Source organism: Cottoperca gobio, chromosome 19 (genome assembly GCF_900634415.1).
Source record: "Cottoperca gobio chromosome 19, fCotGob3.1, whole genome shotgun sequence".
Taxonomy (NCBI): Eukaryota; Metazoa; Chordata; class Actinopteri; order Perciformes; family Bovichtidae; genus Cottoperca; species Cottoperca gobio.
This window is the reverse complement of record NC_041373.1, coordinates 8,149,819-8,165,252: the sequence shown is the minus strand read 5'-3', so window position 1 is coordinate 8,165,252 and position 15,434 is coordinate 8,149,819. Positions and strand designations below refer to the sequence as shown.

Here is a 15,434-nt window from a genome sequence, read left to right as displayed (position 1 = left end):
GGACGTGCCAGAGAGTGACAGCAGCAGCAGCCAATAGACGCACGGAGGATACATATGCAGCCGTTTGTTGATAGAAGCGGACCAATGAGAGTGGGGCGCGGGCAGTGCCCGCGTGGGAGCCTCAGTATGGAGATGAAGCGAGATGAAGCGTGTGTGCGGTACTCTGCTGAGAGTTTGGAAAACTTTCTTATTGAGCAAAGAAGCCAATTAACTCTTGTTTCTCATGTATGCGGCCATATTGTTCAAATGAGTTCAGACAACTTTAAATGTTTCCATCAGGTTTAATCTGAGTTGGTTTGCAACCCTTTTGTGCCAGTTTTTTGTTTTTGTTTTTATTATACAACAAAAACAAAATAAACTTCAAAATCAATTTCATCAAGAGCTTTAAAAATCGGAGAAATCGTTAGGAAAAATAAAATCAACATGACTACATGATTCATTTGAATCTTAACACACACTTTGTGAAATTATGGAGGTCGACTTTACTGCTGACACTGAATGAGAATGAATACAGAGGTCAAATATTGACAGTTTACGCTCTTTTATTCATCGAATTAAACAGAGAGATCAAACAGATCGTTAGCTAGTTTTAATTATATCATTAATGATATAATTACTGATAATTAATTTTGAATACGTGCTAATCGTTAATCTAAACAATTACGCATTACGCAGAAACTAAAACAATAATAAAAAAAACGATAAGGTAAGATCAACTTAACTTTTCCGAGGGAAATTGCAATAATAAATTACATTATATTATTGAATGACCTTTATGGAAAAATAACTATAAACAAGAACTATTTACAATGCATTTAAAAACACTTTTTTCGCTCAGCGTGTGTCTTAATTGAGTCTTTACGTATTATAGTAACTTTCTTTACGTCTCCAGCCTGTTTTTACGCAAGAACATTAAGTTACTAACAGCATGTCAATACACTGCTAAAACAAATGTGACATATTCAACAGGTTGGACAGCAAATCTTTACTTATTCTAATATTACTATTAATTAACGGCTTTGTTGTTTTATTATTGCCATATCTGTGACATAAAGGCCTCCTCATAAACTTGAAAAGTCGAACAGAAAAGACCATCTGACTATCGTTTTTTATTTCTACTAAAAAATATTGAGTGCAGCTTTACTTGGAAAGAATTGACCTTAATCATAGCAAAGAGTCTGCATAGTAATGAAAAACTCTGCCCTGCAAATGGACCGAAATGAATCAAAATCCTTTATGGTTTTTTTTCCTGGACATAATTCATGTTCCAAAAACAGGCTACACACTGTTAACATTTATATCTGGGAAACTTGAAGAGCCCGGCTCTGAATAAAAAGCCCAACACTGGGAATATGCACTTAATTTAGAGAGAGGGAAGAAGAAGAAAAAAGAAACTTGCAGCGACTATTTTTCATCTGAGACTGGAGATGAGTCAAAACAGATCTGTAACTTAAACCCCGGGAACTTCAGCCGCGTTATGAAACAGACCTCTGACACACTGTTTTTCATTTTTTTTTTTTAAACGAACGAACAGATACTCTAAATGTGTACGATATACTTAGATATGGTTTTATTGCCCATGAACATGAAGACTTTTATTTTGTAGTTTTGGCTGAGTCAGAGTCACGCAGAAATAACGGCCGGCGTCGTTATAATTACACTAAATGAAGAGATAATGTGATCGAAACCGCTGCCAAGTATCATGTCATAAAATATGATATATGAAAGAGGAGATTCGTCTTTTTATGTCAGTTAATGTCTACTTTCCTCATGAAAAATCACCAGTAGGACGAGATGTTGCGTGTGAATGTGTTCATGCGAGGTTAACGGACTGAAAAGTAGGATTTTTTTAAAACCACGGAATCACAGTCAGTTATTCCTCTAATACTCCTACAGGGACTTAAAGGAATAGTTGTACATTAGTGGTTGTATTTGCAGTCTAAATGCTGCTTTATGGTTACTGCAGCTCTTTGGATTCTGTTTTACAACAACCAGCATTTGAAGAGAGGCCAGAGGTCATCTGTCATCCTGAGATTTCTAGAATCGCAGCACTTGTACAGTACCCCCCCCCCCCACTCTGATATTAAAGCTGTCTCCTGTTAACAGAAACATATTTTTGCTCTTCAGTTTTGTTGACTCTGGAAAGAAAGCTCAGACTCACTGAACAGCAAATAACATAAATGATTTACTCATATCAGCAATGTTTTTATGCATAAAAAGAAGTGAAATACTGCTGGCTCATGAAATATTAATACAGACTTTTTGAAGTTTTACTTTAAATTACATGAGTAGACTAAATGTGACAAATCTAAATCCTATCTCATCTAGAAAGATATTGTATATTATAATATATTAATATATTATATACGTTGAATAATAATTAAGTGCCTGATGTTTATCCCAGAAAAAGTCTACTTACCTCTTTAAAATGACATTTCCTCCTTTGCAGTCACTGAAAACCAAATAAACTACGAATACGCAAATATTTCTAACTTCAAAAGTGTAAAAACTGGACACAAGCTGAAAAGTCCATTATTAGAGAGTAAAGTTGTTTCCACATCCCACTTGACTAAGTTTCATATCGGACCATGAATGGCTCCCCATGCGAGCTGTGATGTCACCAAATCACGACCGTACCGGACACAGCGTCAGATTTAAGGAGAGCGTAGAGAAACGTTGAGCAGATAGATTTAAAAACCGCACATAAATTACTCTGCACAAGCTCACACATCCAAGTGAAGTTACAAAAAGCAAAACCTACTTTGGAGTGCAGAGGCTTGTTGACTCAAGTAAAGTTTTTTCTAAATCCAAGGATAAACTCTCTCAAGGTTTTCTTTTTTAAAAGAATGGATGAATTTACCTTTCGTCAAGAGCAGCAGCTCAGAGGCGTCTCTCGTGTATAATCTGAGGAGGATTATCTGCCGATTGTGGCGTAATAAATCAAGTAACAGTTCAAAGCTATTGACCTAATGCTGAATATGAAATATAATTCACATGCTTAACCATCAGCATCAGACGTAGAAGTAAAACCAAAAAGCTGTTCTCCTGGCTGAAAGGACAAGACAGCACCAGCTCTCCACCTCTAAAGGAGCGGATGTTGTAAACCATGACAGGGCCATCACACTGAGCCCTGGAGGTTGGCTACGACATTCAATCTGCACACAGGTTCGTTAGTTGTGTGTGCGTGTGTGTGTGTGTTGTCCCCACTTTTCTCTTAACTGTAACAGCTGGCTCGATCACTCCCCTTTCACCCTCTGATATGAAACTCTGTATCCGGTCGGACACTTTACGAGGATGTCGAGCCGTTTCAGGTCTCCCGGCCTTGGCTAAATCCCACAGCCCCCTTTTATGGAGGGAGGATGGCAGCGAGGGGAAGGGGACGCTCGTTTCTCCGAGTGCGGTGATGGAATTGTAACCAAATACCAAAACTAGGGGTAAAGGGCGGAAGAGGGGAGCACATGTTGACTGACAGGTGCAGAGGTGGCCTGCTAAATAGAGCTTATTGGAAGGATGGCGATTTGTGCTTAAAGCGAGCATATCCACTAAGGCTATAATTGAAACTTAAATCCATATATTATGTGGAGTCAGCACCACCTAACGAGGCGTGGTAGTGTTGTGTACGAGGCCTCGACTACAGGTACACAGACGTTCATGCACAATTTATAACTTTTAAATGGAGTTTTAAGTGGAAACAGCAAATGATGACAGAAAAGATAGAATTACAATCATGAGGCGTTTATTGTTGGAGAACATTTGCCCTTGTGTTTTGTACAGGGGTGAGATATTCCCTCTGTTTTGGTGCACGCAAACCGTGTTGAATGAAACCGTTATTGAACTGAATGAAGACCGGTCATCGCGTTTTGCTGAGAAAACAAAATACGATGAGGCTTCTGAAAGAAGGCGTAGAAAGTCAAAACACAATGAACAGATATCAAGTGCACTGTCATAGCAGCCTATTTTCACACATTAACAGAAAATCTTGTGATTATCATGATGTCTTCATGTCCATTATATATCGCCTTCTTCTATTTTGCATTTGCACAATGCAGACAGTGATCCCTGTGCGGATCCATAGGAGCAATTTACAGTCACAAGATATTTAACATCAGTCGTACAACATGGAGAGAAACTGGTGGGCCCCAATATAAATAAATACAGAATATATACAGTACACACACATTAAAATGATTACAACCCGATGTAATAATTCAGTGCGTTTTCTGTAAATCACATCTTTGATCCGGAACATCTTCCAGCTCATTTCCTGATCTGCAGTGACCACCATAAAGAACACAGATTAAAATAATGTGTCCATCATGCAGAGCCCTCCAAGCTCAACAAGTGGTTAAGGGAGACCCTGAGGGAGCATCTCAGTTAAAACAAAGGGCCTCAGAATCCTTAGAAGTGTTTGGGCATATATGAAGTTGGTTAGCTTTGCAGAGTGAGGGGTAAAGACGCTGGAGGTAGAGCTGGTTCCTCCTGATCTCTCCGAGGCTTCTTGCAAGTAAGCGCCAGCAGCAGCAGCATGGGCAGGTGCCACAGGCTGCAGAAGAACAGCTTGCGGGCGCTGCTGCGCTCCCCCTGGCGGTAGAAGCGGAAGGCCAGGTAGCTGATGTACAGGTTGATGGGTAAGGAGATGACGGGGAAGGTCCAGGTGGTGACGTCCAGCACGGGCGCTAAGGTGGAGAGGCCGATCAGGCCCACGCTGTGGCGCAGGGCCACCCGCTTGCACATGCCTGGGTGGGTGACTGACATCATGCGGTAGCCGCCGCGGGAGTAGTCCTCCCTCAAGTTCCAGCTGAGGGCGTTAAAGTGGGGGAACTGCCAGCTGTACAGGAAACCACCCATCAACAAAGCACCTGGGGTGGGGGGGGGGAGAGATAAAAGAATGAGGAGGGAGGGGAGTCTGAGGGACTCTAATGTGTTCAGCATGCCAAATATTAGGCAGAAATAAATGTCTTATGTTGGGAACGTTTGGATAAAACCATCTATTTTAATCTTACAATAGTAATAGAGTATTTCCAGTGTCACAACATAAACCCCTCATTACAAAACTTTATTTTGTGTTCTAAAATATACAATACTTAAAAGCGTTTTGTGTATTTTATTCAGAAGTAACCAAGAACATTTGAAAACAGAAACTATGTATGTATAATGTCATATTCAGACCTCTGTGCTTTTCAGATGTCACAGCTACTCTCTCAGAGTGATGAGAATTAAAGGTGCTCTATGACTATAGGGCTGCACGATTTTACGGACAAAATATTTATATTGCACTCAAACATGTTAATATGCCGAGCACTGCTTCCACGTTCCCATTGTGTTTCATTCCTGCTCATGTACAAATCTTTGCGTCACAATAAGACTTCAAACAAGATTCTTCTGAATTCAGTTTCCTCCGTCTGCTCTGTTCTCTCGCTCTACAGCTCTGGACAGCAGCCGCAACATTAAACGTTTTATTTTTACAGGCTGCTGCAGGGTGCGCACGCAGCGTCATGACAACTCCCCAAAAGTGAAGCCAAAACATCTCTGCTGCCCCCTGGTGGTGGCTGAAATGTCAATATCGCAGTCGATCATGTTCATTTAATTGTAGGAAGCCAAAGTCGTGATCAGAATTACATTTTGATTAACTGTGCAACCCTAATGACTATAGCCAGTTTTAAAACTGTGACTGATTTTCCTCCAAGATATATATACAGTATTTATCAATTATTGTCTCAACCACCAACCAGCACAAAATGTTGCTGATTATCTTTACTGGCTTCTTTTTGCCTGGGGACAGCATGAAACTGTTTGGTTGATCATTAGTGCTTAAATGAGTCAAACCAGAAGAACAAGTGTACAAACTGACAGGAAAGCGGCTCCTTTGTGTTTCACACAGACCTGTGGACTGTCATGTTCACTACAGGTACTAATCTCAGGCAGGCAGCACAACAAGCAACAGGAAATTCCACAAACAAAGCAGCAAACACAGGTTTTCTTTTGTCTTGCTTTTAGTAAACATGTAAAATCCTGTCTGAAAACAGTGCGAGGCTTTGGTACGATACTCTGCCTGATGGTGTTGTTGCTCCGAGTGACATTTAGAGATCATTGGCTATATATATATATATATCAATATATATTTACTGTGACATTATGCTGATTACTTTGATAACACACATTCCACTTAAAAAAAAGACAAGTTTGTCTCACAGGCTGATCCACAGTATAGGCTACATTGTTATTTAGAGTTTTCATGAATAGGATGAGTTACCATGGAGTCAGTGGTTCTTGAATGGCTTTCGTTTTACAGATGAGAAGCCAATAAATTCATTAAACATTATGTTGAAAGAGCCAACAAAATATTTGGAGCATAAATATAAACTTGTGTGAGCACTTCTCAGGGATGGCAGCGACATGATGAAACACATTTCACACAGTTGCCATAACAGAACACTTCATGTGTCCCCCAAACAAGCTGAATAAGCCCCCTCAGTCCCCGTCTCTTCGCTAACTTAACATCACATTCATTTGGCAGACGCTTTTGTCCGAAGTGACTTACAATAAGTGTATTCAAACTCCACGGGAACCAGGAACAAGAGCACTAACAGCGCTGCAGGGATTCTGTGCCACATGTAAATAAAGCTTTATGGAGTGTGAAATCAGAGAAATGGTGATGAACCCGGGGAAGAGCAACAACCCAGCTGACAAAAAGTGTTGGTGCTGCAGCACAGCAGTGTCACTTCAGCAGCCACGCAACAGCCAGGAAGACTATTTCAACTGTTAAAACAGAAACAAAATACTACTGAAGTCTAGGTAGATATGGCTTCATGAAGTTCATTAACACATATTGCAACAGCTCTTCAGTAACATGCTGGGTTTGTAGCACATTTGAAAGTGAGAATAGTGACAGATCAAACCGTTTATGTGATACTGTGGTTGAATAAGGCTGCAATTAATGTTTATATCAGTATTAATTAAGCCCGTTTCACTTTCCCAGAGCCCAAAGTCATTACGGATTCCCAATCCGATCTCAAAAATCTTTATCTCGGCCGATCAAAGCATTCTATAACCGATCGGAATCGTCTATATTGAGCCTGATCCGATCCTTTATTTCACTTCAGCTGTCGCAATGCTTTCATGCACAGCAACGAGTGCAGCAGTTGTCAACTCTCTGCTGTCCGTCTGTGCTCCACTCCGCTGAGTATCTGTGAGTGTGAGTGTGTGTGTGTGTGTGTGTGTGTGTGTGTGTGTGTGGCTGAGCACCGCAAGCAGCGAAACACCACACACCATAAACAGCAAGACACAGTATGAGACTGTTTATTTGTTAATTACCTAATTCATGTGCACTCACTTCATTTAGCTCAGTGAGAGTCTCTTGCATTTGGCTCTCATCTATGGTGCATGGTGTTCCACCGTGGGGCGGCGCCAAGCCCCTGCTTGGAGGAGAAAACTTGACCCGTACATCCCTAAAAGTGTTTTCAAATTGCTTGTTTTGTCCGATTAAAAGTCTAAAACCCAAAGATGTATAACTTACATTGATATAAAAGAGTAATAAGCAGCATATTCCCTGGATCCAGTGAATGTTTGGCATCTGTGCTTAATAAATGACTTTCAACTGAATAATTTTCTTTCAACCAACTTGACATGAACAAACACACGCCGTCTCTCAGCTGGTGAGTCGTACCTTGTCCCAGACAACCTGTGGCAGCCGTCCAGCCCATGACGGGAGGTATCGCACCCACCACTGCTCCCACCCAGGTGTTGGTGATGCTGAGCCTCTTGAGCGGTGTGTAGCAACATGTGTAGAGAAAGATGTTGAGGGCACCCAGGAAGCCCGTTAAGGGGTTCACCACCAGCGTGAGCAGAGCGACTCCGGGAATTCCACAGGCCAGAGCAAAAGACACTGCATGGAGGGGACTGATACACAGGACGGACAGAACAGAAGGAGAAACAGAGCCAGAGAATATGAGAATCGGCTAAAATCGGCAAGACAAAATATACAAAGGCCAGTTCAAAAGATGACTTTCAGATGATTCTTTTGATAAAAGGAGAGTTACACTACACAGAGTCAGGCTCAGACAAAAGCCCATCACTGCCATGAGAACTACGGGAAGTTAAAGTTTTGTGGGCTTGTGCAGACACTAGATAAGACAATGATAGCTCCACATGTTACACACACACACACACAAACACACACCCATGGGGGCCACACACTAACAGTCAGCAGCCGTGCATGGCTGAGTCTCAAAACGGGAGGCTTAGAGGGAGCTCATCTGATAAGAGTTTGCCGGGGATAAAAGTAGCCCTGCAAGATGAAGAGCATGTGCACACGCCAGAGATCAAAACTAGCCGGAGAAAACCACTGCGGCTCAGGCTTTTAGCCGGATGAAGACTTCCTCCTCCTCCCCTCGTCTTTTATTGAAAGCAGTGATGGAAAGGTCTGGTTCAAATTCACCAGTAAATGCTCCATAAATTAAAGAGAGGGAAGATTAAAATCTTGACCAAGCGCAGGCCTTTTCTTCAAAAAGCAAGCGGAGCTTTTATTTTGGTGGCGTGGCCGCCGCGCAGAAAGATTGGTACATTAACGTGATTAGCGGTGTTATGTCTGTTTTATGTGGGCTGAGGTGGGGCCGTGCAGGCGGGCTATGGGCTGTCGACAGTCTGGCTGTGGGCTGGCTCAGTGGGGGTCAGGGGAGGGAGAGCGTCACATGGCCTGAGGTGCGTTTACTGTCCTCTGCTTACAGTCTGACACAGCCGCAGTCATAACGCCAGGTGGGTAACGTCAATACAAAAAGCTAAATATGTGGACGTCTGGTTAGACCACAATCAAGGCCAGGGATCCAAATGTTAAACATGAGGGATTTAACCATTAGGTTAAAGAAACAGGATGGTTTTACTTAAATCTGAGTTACCTGTTAAATATCCAAGTGGTCGGAGCGGGCAAAGTAAACTGTGGAAAACAACAATTCGGAATTTTCCAAATGTGTAAGCCTGGCCTACAACACAGTGGCTTCAGGGACTGGTGTGAAACTGGGAACAGTTAAGATAAGTTGTGTGTTGACAACCAGAAAGGAGCACACATTTAACGTAAACACTGAGAGCACCAAGAAATGACCAATCCTGCATTCTCATGAGCTCCTGTACCAATGAAAACACAAAGACATTTGGTTGAGATGGTAAACTATGCAGAGAGCAGGGGGTAAGTGACATTATTAAGAATGAGGTGAACTTTGGCTGAGATGTGGCTCTGCACTAAGAGCTAGATTTACTCAATTATAAAACAACTGGCAGCACACTGTATTGTTCAACAGTGTGCTGTTCATTTTCAGCCATTAACCCAAATGTTCAAAAAAAATTTAAATTTAATTCAATAAGCTTTATTGTCCCCGGGGGGGCAATTCTGGTGCAGCATAAACAGAAAACATTGGAGAAACTGTACTGTACATACAACTAAAACAAAAGCACTTTCAACAACAAGCAACAAGAAACATGCTCGTACTCATGGCAGCGACTCCAATCCCCGTCGTAAAACATTATTGTGTTAAACTTTATTCTTGACCTTGGAAATAGTCGTTTGACAAAGTTATCTTAATGAAGAGCGTCCCAAATCATAACAGTCTTCAGGCTCAGAGTGCTCGGTGTTTAACCACCTTGATGAGACTAAAAGGAATCTTGTGTGCTCCTTCTCTTACCAAGCTGACAGCTTCTCGAGTTCACCACATGCAGATGCCTCAAACTCTGCACAACCACTACAAAAGGATGGGAGACTGTCATCCACATTTTACTGAAGAACAATAAAAGGTGGGTAAGATGAGACACTATTGTAGTCCAGACATAAGATGACAAAGTATTTCCGATGCTCACATCACATTGGGCAGACAGACTTCCGCAGTAAGACAGATGCAGAGGGGGCACGTCATTTGGGTTACAAAGCCTTGTCCCGGAGACAACATGGAAAAAGTGTAAACTGTGGCCTACTGATGGCTTGTTTGACAGGACAGTCCGGCTTCCCATCTGCTCGCTGTCTCTACACAAGATCATATGTGAGTGAGAGAAGGGGGGGGGGGGCGACAAAGAGCGAGGGATCTTATGTTTCTATGCGTCTCAGAGACAGACAGAGACACACCTCCTCTCGTCACAGACAGGCTAAAAGCCAGAGAAGCGGCTGTGTTTAGATAGTGAGAGAACGTCTTCAATCACCAGCTCAACAGCACGAGAGCCCACTTTTAAACAGCATGTCAATGGAGAATTCCTGAAACTGTGATGAGATAGCTGTGGGTCAAGGTCCCACTATGGTAGTAAAAAGGCTGTTTCAGTCATAATGTGACAATGGTGCTGATATATATATATATATATATATATATATATATATATATATCTGAAGACAACAGCAGTTAGCTTCATGTGGATTGGACCGTTTCATCCTCTTACGTCAACAAGTTGTTTGCGTTCGTTCTTCCAGAATAACAAAAGAAAAAGGAGAGATAGAGCCCTTTTCCTGTAAGAGTGAAAGGCTATGGAGGCATTTCCTGGCACTGACAAAGGGAGAAGAGGACATGTGGTTGGTTTGTGTTTTATTGTGTTCACGCATCAGTGAATATGTGCGTCTGCCTGCTGCTTAGGGTGGCAATCTCCCAAAGGGGCAGGTTCAGACGGGCGTATCCAGTCAGATTTGTAGAGGAGCGTGGCGATGCACACAGTTGACTGAGCACCTATGCAGAGGTTATCTGACATCTAAACAGTGGATGTAGCTAAACTAAGGGTGGTCAGGTAAACTACACCCTTGACCTCCTCCCTTCTCAACCTGATAAGCTTGCATTTCACGTGACAGCAGTACAGCAGAGGGTTGTCATTCCCGTTATTGGCAGCTACGGTCTGTGGCTGCTGCTACTCTACATACACAGCTACTGTTTCAACAGCATCATAAGTCAATAACGAAAAGTGGAACAGAAGTGTGTAAATCAATACGGATGTGTGCTTAGTGCTGTCGTTTTATATAAAAAGGTGTGGTTAGTATAATATTGCCTGCATATGCACATATGCTTTGAGTAGCTGAAGAAAATTGTCCCTTAGCAAGCTTAGACAAGGATAAGGTCAGTGAGGAAGATAACAGTAGCAGACTTTTACATTTGTCGTGTATGAATTGCACAAAAGGCATTTAGGGGTTCGGTAGCTGTCATGCAGTGTTGCCTCTCTACTGAATTGAATTCCAACTCATGCTGAGCTGTTGCGTCCCTCTCCTCCTCCACTACTCTCGAGTCACTCTTCACTGTCTTTTCAAAGTAATAAAAAGGGCAGATGGGGTTGCTATGCCAAATGTTCCACACAGAAGGACATGATTTGTTACATAAGCATAAAGACAGAAAACTGTACCTGATTTGTCCTCTGACGAGTGGACGGTTCTTTGTACGATTCATGTTGGAGTCGAAGGGCACCTCGAAGTACTGTGGGGACAGAAATACAAGTGGGTTCATGCAGGAGACACACAAAAGACACAGACCTTCTGTTAAACTGCATCTATAATGTGCTTCTTGCACACCTCCTACACTGCAGCTCAAAGAAGTACAGATGTGGTTTGGTTCATTCTCAGCAATGTCGAGGTGCAAAGGTCGGGCTGAGATACAACACAGCAGACACAAAGATTTATGGTGCAATCATTCTGCAGATGCAAACAAACAAAAAAGGTGGGAATGGAAAGAAACAGCCACCGTGATACATTATGCATTTCTCTCTGCCTGCACGCTCTCCAATGTTGTTCTTGTAAACGTTCACAGAAATGTAAATCAACTTGGCAAATGTATAGTGATCACAGGACTTCCACCATGGCTGCCTCTGTGAGTGTTTCTATCCAACATCTGGAGAAAAACAGTGTGAAAAGAGGCGGTCATAGCAAACGCTCACCCTGCACGTGGAGAGTCAGTGGACTGGAGGTGCAAGGTGGAGGTGGAAGGTGGAGGTAGTGAGCTGTTGGGTGCGAGGTGTGGGGGGGGGGGGGGGGGGTGCTCTGGGATACAACTATGTGAAAAACTACTTATACTCCTGTTTTATGATCTGCTCTGGAGGAGTATGCTTCAAAGTGCTCCCATGAGATTGGCAATGTGTGACTAAAATGCAAACACATGGGGTGCTTAAACGCAGGAACTGGCTAATCTGTGTGTGTGCGATTGAGTGTGTGTAAGCCAGCGAAAAGCACATAGATGTGTGTATTTACTTGCCTGCATAATAGAGCCTTTGACTAATGAAGAAAACAGATAAAGCACTTAGAGTACGGAATATTGAGATCCATCTCTTCGGAAATAAAGCTCACATAAAATATCTAATAAACAGATAATCCACTTTTCTTTTCTTAAACCCCAGTTTCCAGATTTACTGCACTCGTGACATCGGAAAGCCACCATATTATTAAAAAACTCCTGGTGGAATGGCATTGCATTTCAGATAGATTTTTATTTGGAAGAACATTAGGGAGTGGGCTGCACCAGATATCTCACAATACTTCACTGAGACTTGGAGTTAAGATCCAAACGCAAATCAGAAACGGAAAGATCCGACATGTTTGATAGCAATGGGGTTTTCTTAGATGAGGTTTTGGGAGGAACACTGAGCCTCTCGGAGCAGGGGGGATCAATACTGCAAACTGACTCCGTCTGAGCATTACGTGTTACCCCTGTTTGTATGAGCCATTAGTCTGTCTCTGGATTCCTGGCCAGAAACTGATCGCAGCGACACAGTACAGCTACCGTTTAGTCAAACTGCAGCTATGCTACTATTTTGTAGATAAAAATTGCATTAGTAATAAGAAAAACAGAGCCTTTGATGGTCATGCCTACAACCGTTAGAAAAGCCGATACATGCATCTCCTTATTTGGCTCCAGTTACTGCTGAAATTGCAGTGGCAGTAAAACCTTTCAAACACCCAAAGACATTTAAGTTAGCGGTGGAATAAGCACTCTCCATACGCTCCAAAGAAAATCTCCTGCTTCCCTTTTCCGTCTTTTGGTTCAGTTGTAGTGGAGCACTAGCTAGGCCTGGGTCTGACTGGACAGGGCCAAGCTAATGGACAGCTGTGTGTGCGGCTGTGGGACCCCAAGGCCCAGGGCTGAGGTGTTAATTCTATTTCCTGGGTCAGGAAATGCGTCAGGAGGTCAGGGGCCGCATGAGAGAGAGAGAAATGCATCTTGTGGCCTGGCCACAGCAGAGCAGTGATGAACCAGGCCTCGGGGCAGGCCCAGGGCCAAGCTCACTGCAGCACTGCTCACATAAAAAAGGATCCACTTAGTTTCCAATAACATCATCACACATGTAAAGAAAAAGAAAAAGATCTTGATACTCTGTGCATAGCAGAGCTCAGAAATATGAGGCACCTGTACAGTAAATAAGAGAAGAATCACAGAACTTTCCAGAGTGAGGAAAGTCAAAACACAATATGTACAGTGTTGCATTGTTTGGATGAACTTCTCGTGTGTGTACGGATGATTTGATGTGAATGTCAAAGTCACCCAGTCCACCCCACTGCGTGTGCTGTTGTCGTTTCACAGTTTGTCCAGCTCTGCTCTCGTTCCTCCCTCTCTGCCTTTTAAGTCAGAGTGCCTCATCTGGTTCGCATCAGTGGCCCTCGCAGCCCATGTCATTATTTCCGCCCAAGGCTGCCATGTGTTACAGTGAGGACATTCAAATAATTGGGCCATTTGTGTTTAGTGTGCATGCACGTGTGCTGCTACAGGTAGGTCTGAAGGGTTGGTTCAGAGTGCATCAGTTTAAAATTGACACGTCTTCACCTGCAATGAGTCGAGGTAACTTGACTGTGTAATTAACTGGCACAACAGTCGGTGATTATAGCGTTTAGCAACAAGCTCAGGGATCTTCAGTAGGGCTCTTCAGACTAGTGTAACTTTACAATGCCATTACTAAATGCTCATAACCCTTTCATCAAATTGTCATAAAAATGGACCTACCCCCAAAATACGTGAATATTGATTAAGGTGAATATAATATTGTTAATACTGCTAACAACAACAACAACAGTTTGTTATTATTTAGAGGCAAATAAATATTTGACTTACGATATGTCAACAATGCCTGGAAAAGTATTATGAATAAAAAACTAAGTAAAAACGACTTCTCTTCATTTTAACGAGACAACGTTTATTTATTTATTTAAACCTTTATACTACATATGCACATGTTTCACAACTTATCAAAGGCCTACAATACATTAAAATATGTTTTCATTTTCTAAATGTTTTTGTATTGTGTGCTAGAGTATTGTGAATAATAAAGATGAGTGTCAGTGGGGTTTGTTGTGACAGGAAAGTCTGGATTTTGACAGCCTGTCTTCACCTCCAGCATGACCAAGATACCAATGTTTGAATTCAGTTTGTATTGTGATCACATGTACACAATGCCTCTGGCAAACAAACATTTTGTTTGTTTTTCGTGTGCTCTGATAGCTCACCGACACACCATGACTTATGCGATTGAAACTCCCTTCATCTATAGAGAGGCAGCTGGGGGACTGAACCGGAAGTTATGGAGAGTCTGGCTGCTGCCATCAATTATGAACACAAACACACAAAAACCCATAACTGTAGGGACAATTATCTGCCAGATGAGGACAGAAAACAGGCGAGACCAAAGTGAGAAGCTAAGGAGAGGGGGTGTACAGTTGCCAGATCCTCGGGGGCTATCAAAGACGGAACGTGATCCATCGCCAACCACCAGGCTCAATTGATAACAGGCTACAGACAGGCACTTCCTCTTCTTGTATAGAAGCTACGGACTTGGCTATGTATCGTGATATAATTTATGCCGACACGTGGTAGGAGTGTGTCGTTTTGAGAAAGTGCGTAAAATGTTTCAGTTTCACTCAGTGAATTTGGCGTGTAGAACCACTAAACATTAAGAATGAACAGACTGAAACTTTGACGGACTTATACTTTGATTGTGCACCAGCCACTCCTTGTGTTCCCAATGTGAGAAGTGTTGCCTCACCAACTCCTCACATCCTATCTGCCTGCAAAAACAGCTATAGGAAGTGCAGTGAAGGTCGAAGAGGAGCGATACTGTAACTACACACTGTGCATTTACTGTGTTTACTCCAGAGGCAAGAATGTGCCTAAACACGGTCACAGGAACACACACAGCTGAGCAGCTGTATGGCTTTGGCTCACAGGAACATCAGCTGGCCTAAACAGCGCGTCTCTCTCGCTTTGCCGAGGGAAACCCAGGTGCACGGGCTAAACCCAACAATGAGACCAAGTCATCACTTGTCAGAATGTCACCTGTTTGCACACTGGAGTTGAATGGCACACTCAAACATCCACAGGGTCGGGGGGGTGAGGGTGGTGCTCCGATGCATGCGAGCCAAGTCTGCTTAAAAAAGCACGAGAGCTCTCAAAGCCCCCTTCAACGCCAACTGTGAACTGTCTCTGATCAAGCACTTGACAAACAAG

The 15,434-nt window shown here is 42.7% G+C and overlaps 1 protein-coding gene across 1 annotated transcript in view; it reads right to left on the bottom strand.

Moving 5' to 3' along the window:
- Positions 1-3,719: 3,719 nt before the first annotated feature.
- cox10 (cytochrome c oxidase assembly factor heme A:farnesyltransferase COX10) overlaps positions 3,720-15,434 on the bottom strand; it is a 35,536-nt gene continuing 23,821 nt past the window's right edge. Inside the window, exons 5-7 of the mRNA XM_029457003.1 lie at positions 11,356-11,426; positions 7,667-7,899; positions 3,720-4,859 (exon numbers count right to left, since the gene is read on the bottom strand). Coding sequence (XP_029312863.1) covers positions 4,429-4,859; positions 7,667-7,899; positions 11,356-11,426 — 735 coding nt within the window. The 3' untranslated portion in view covers positions 3,720-4,428. The remainder of the gene's footprint in view (positions 4,860-7,666; positions 7,900-11,355; positions 11,427-15,434) is intronic.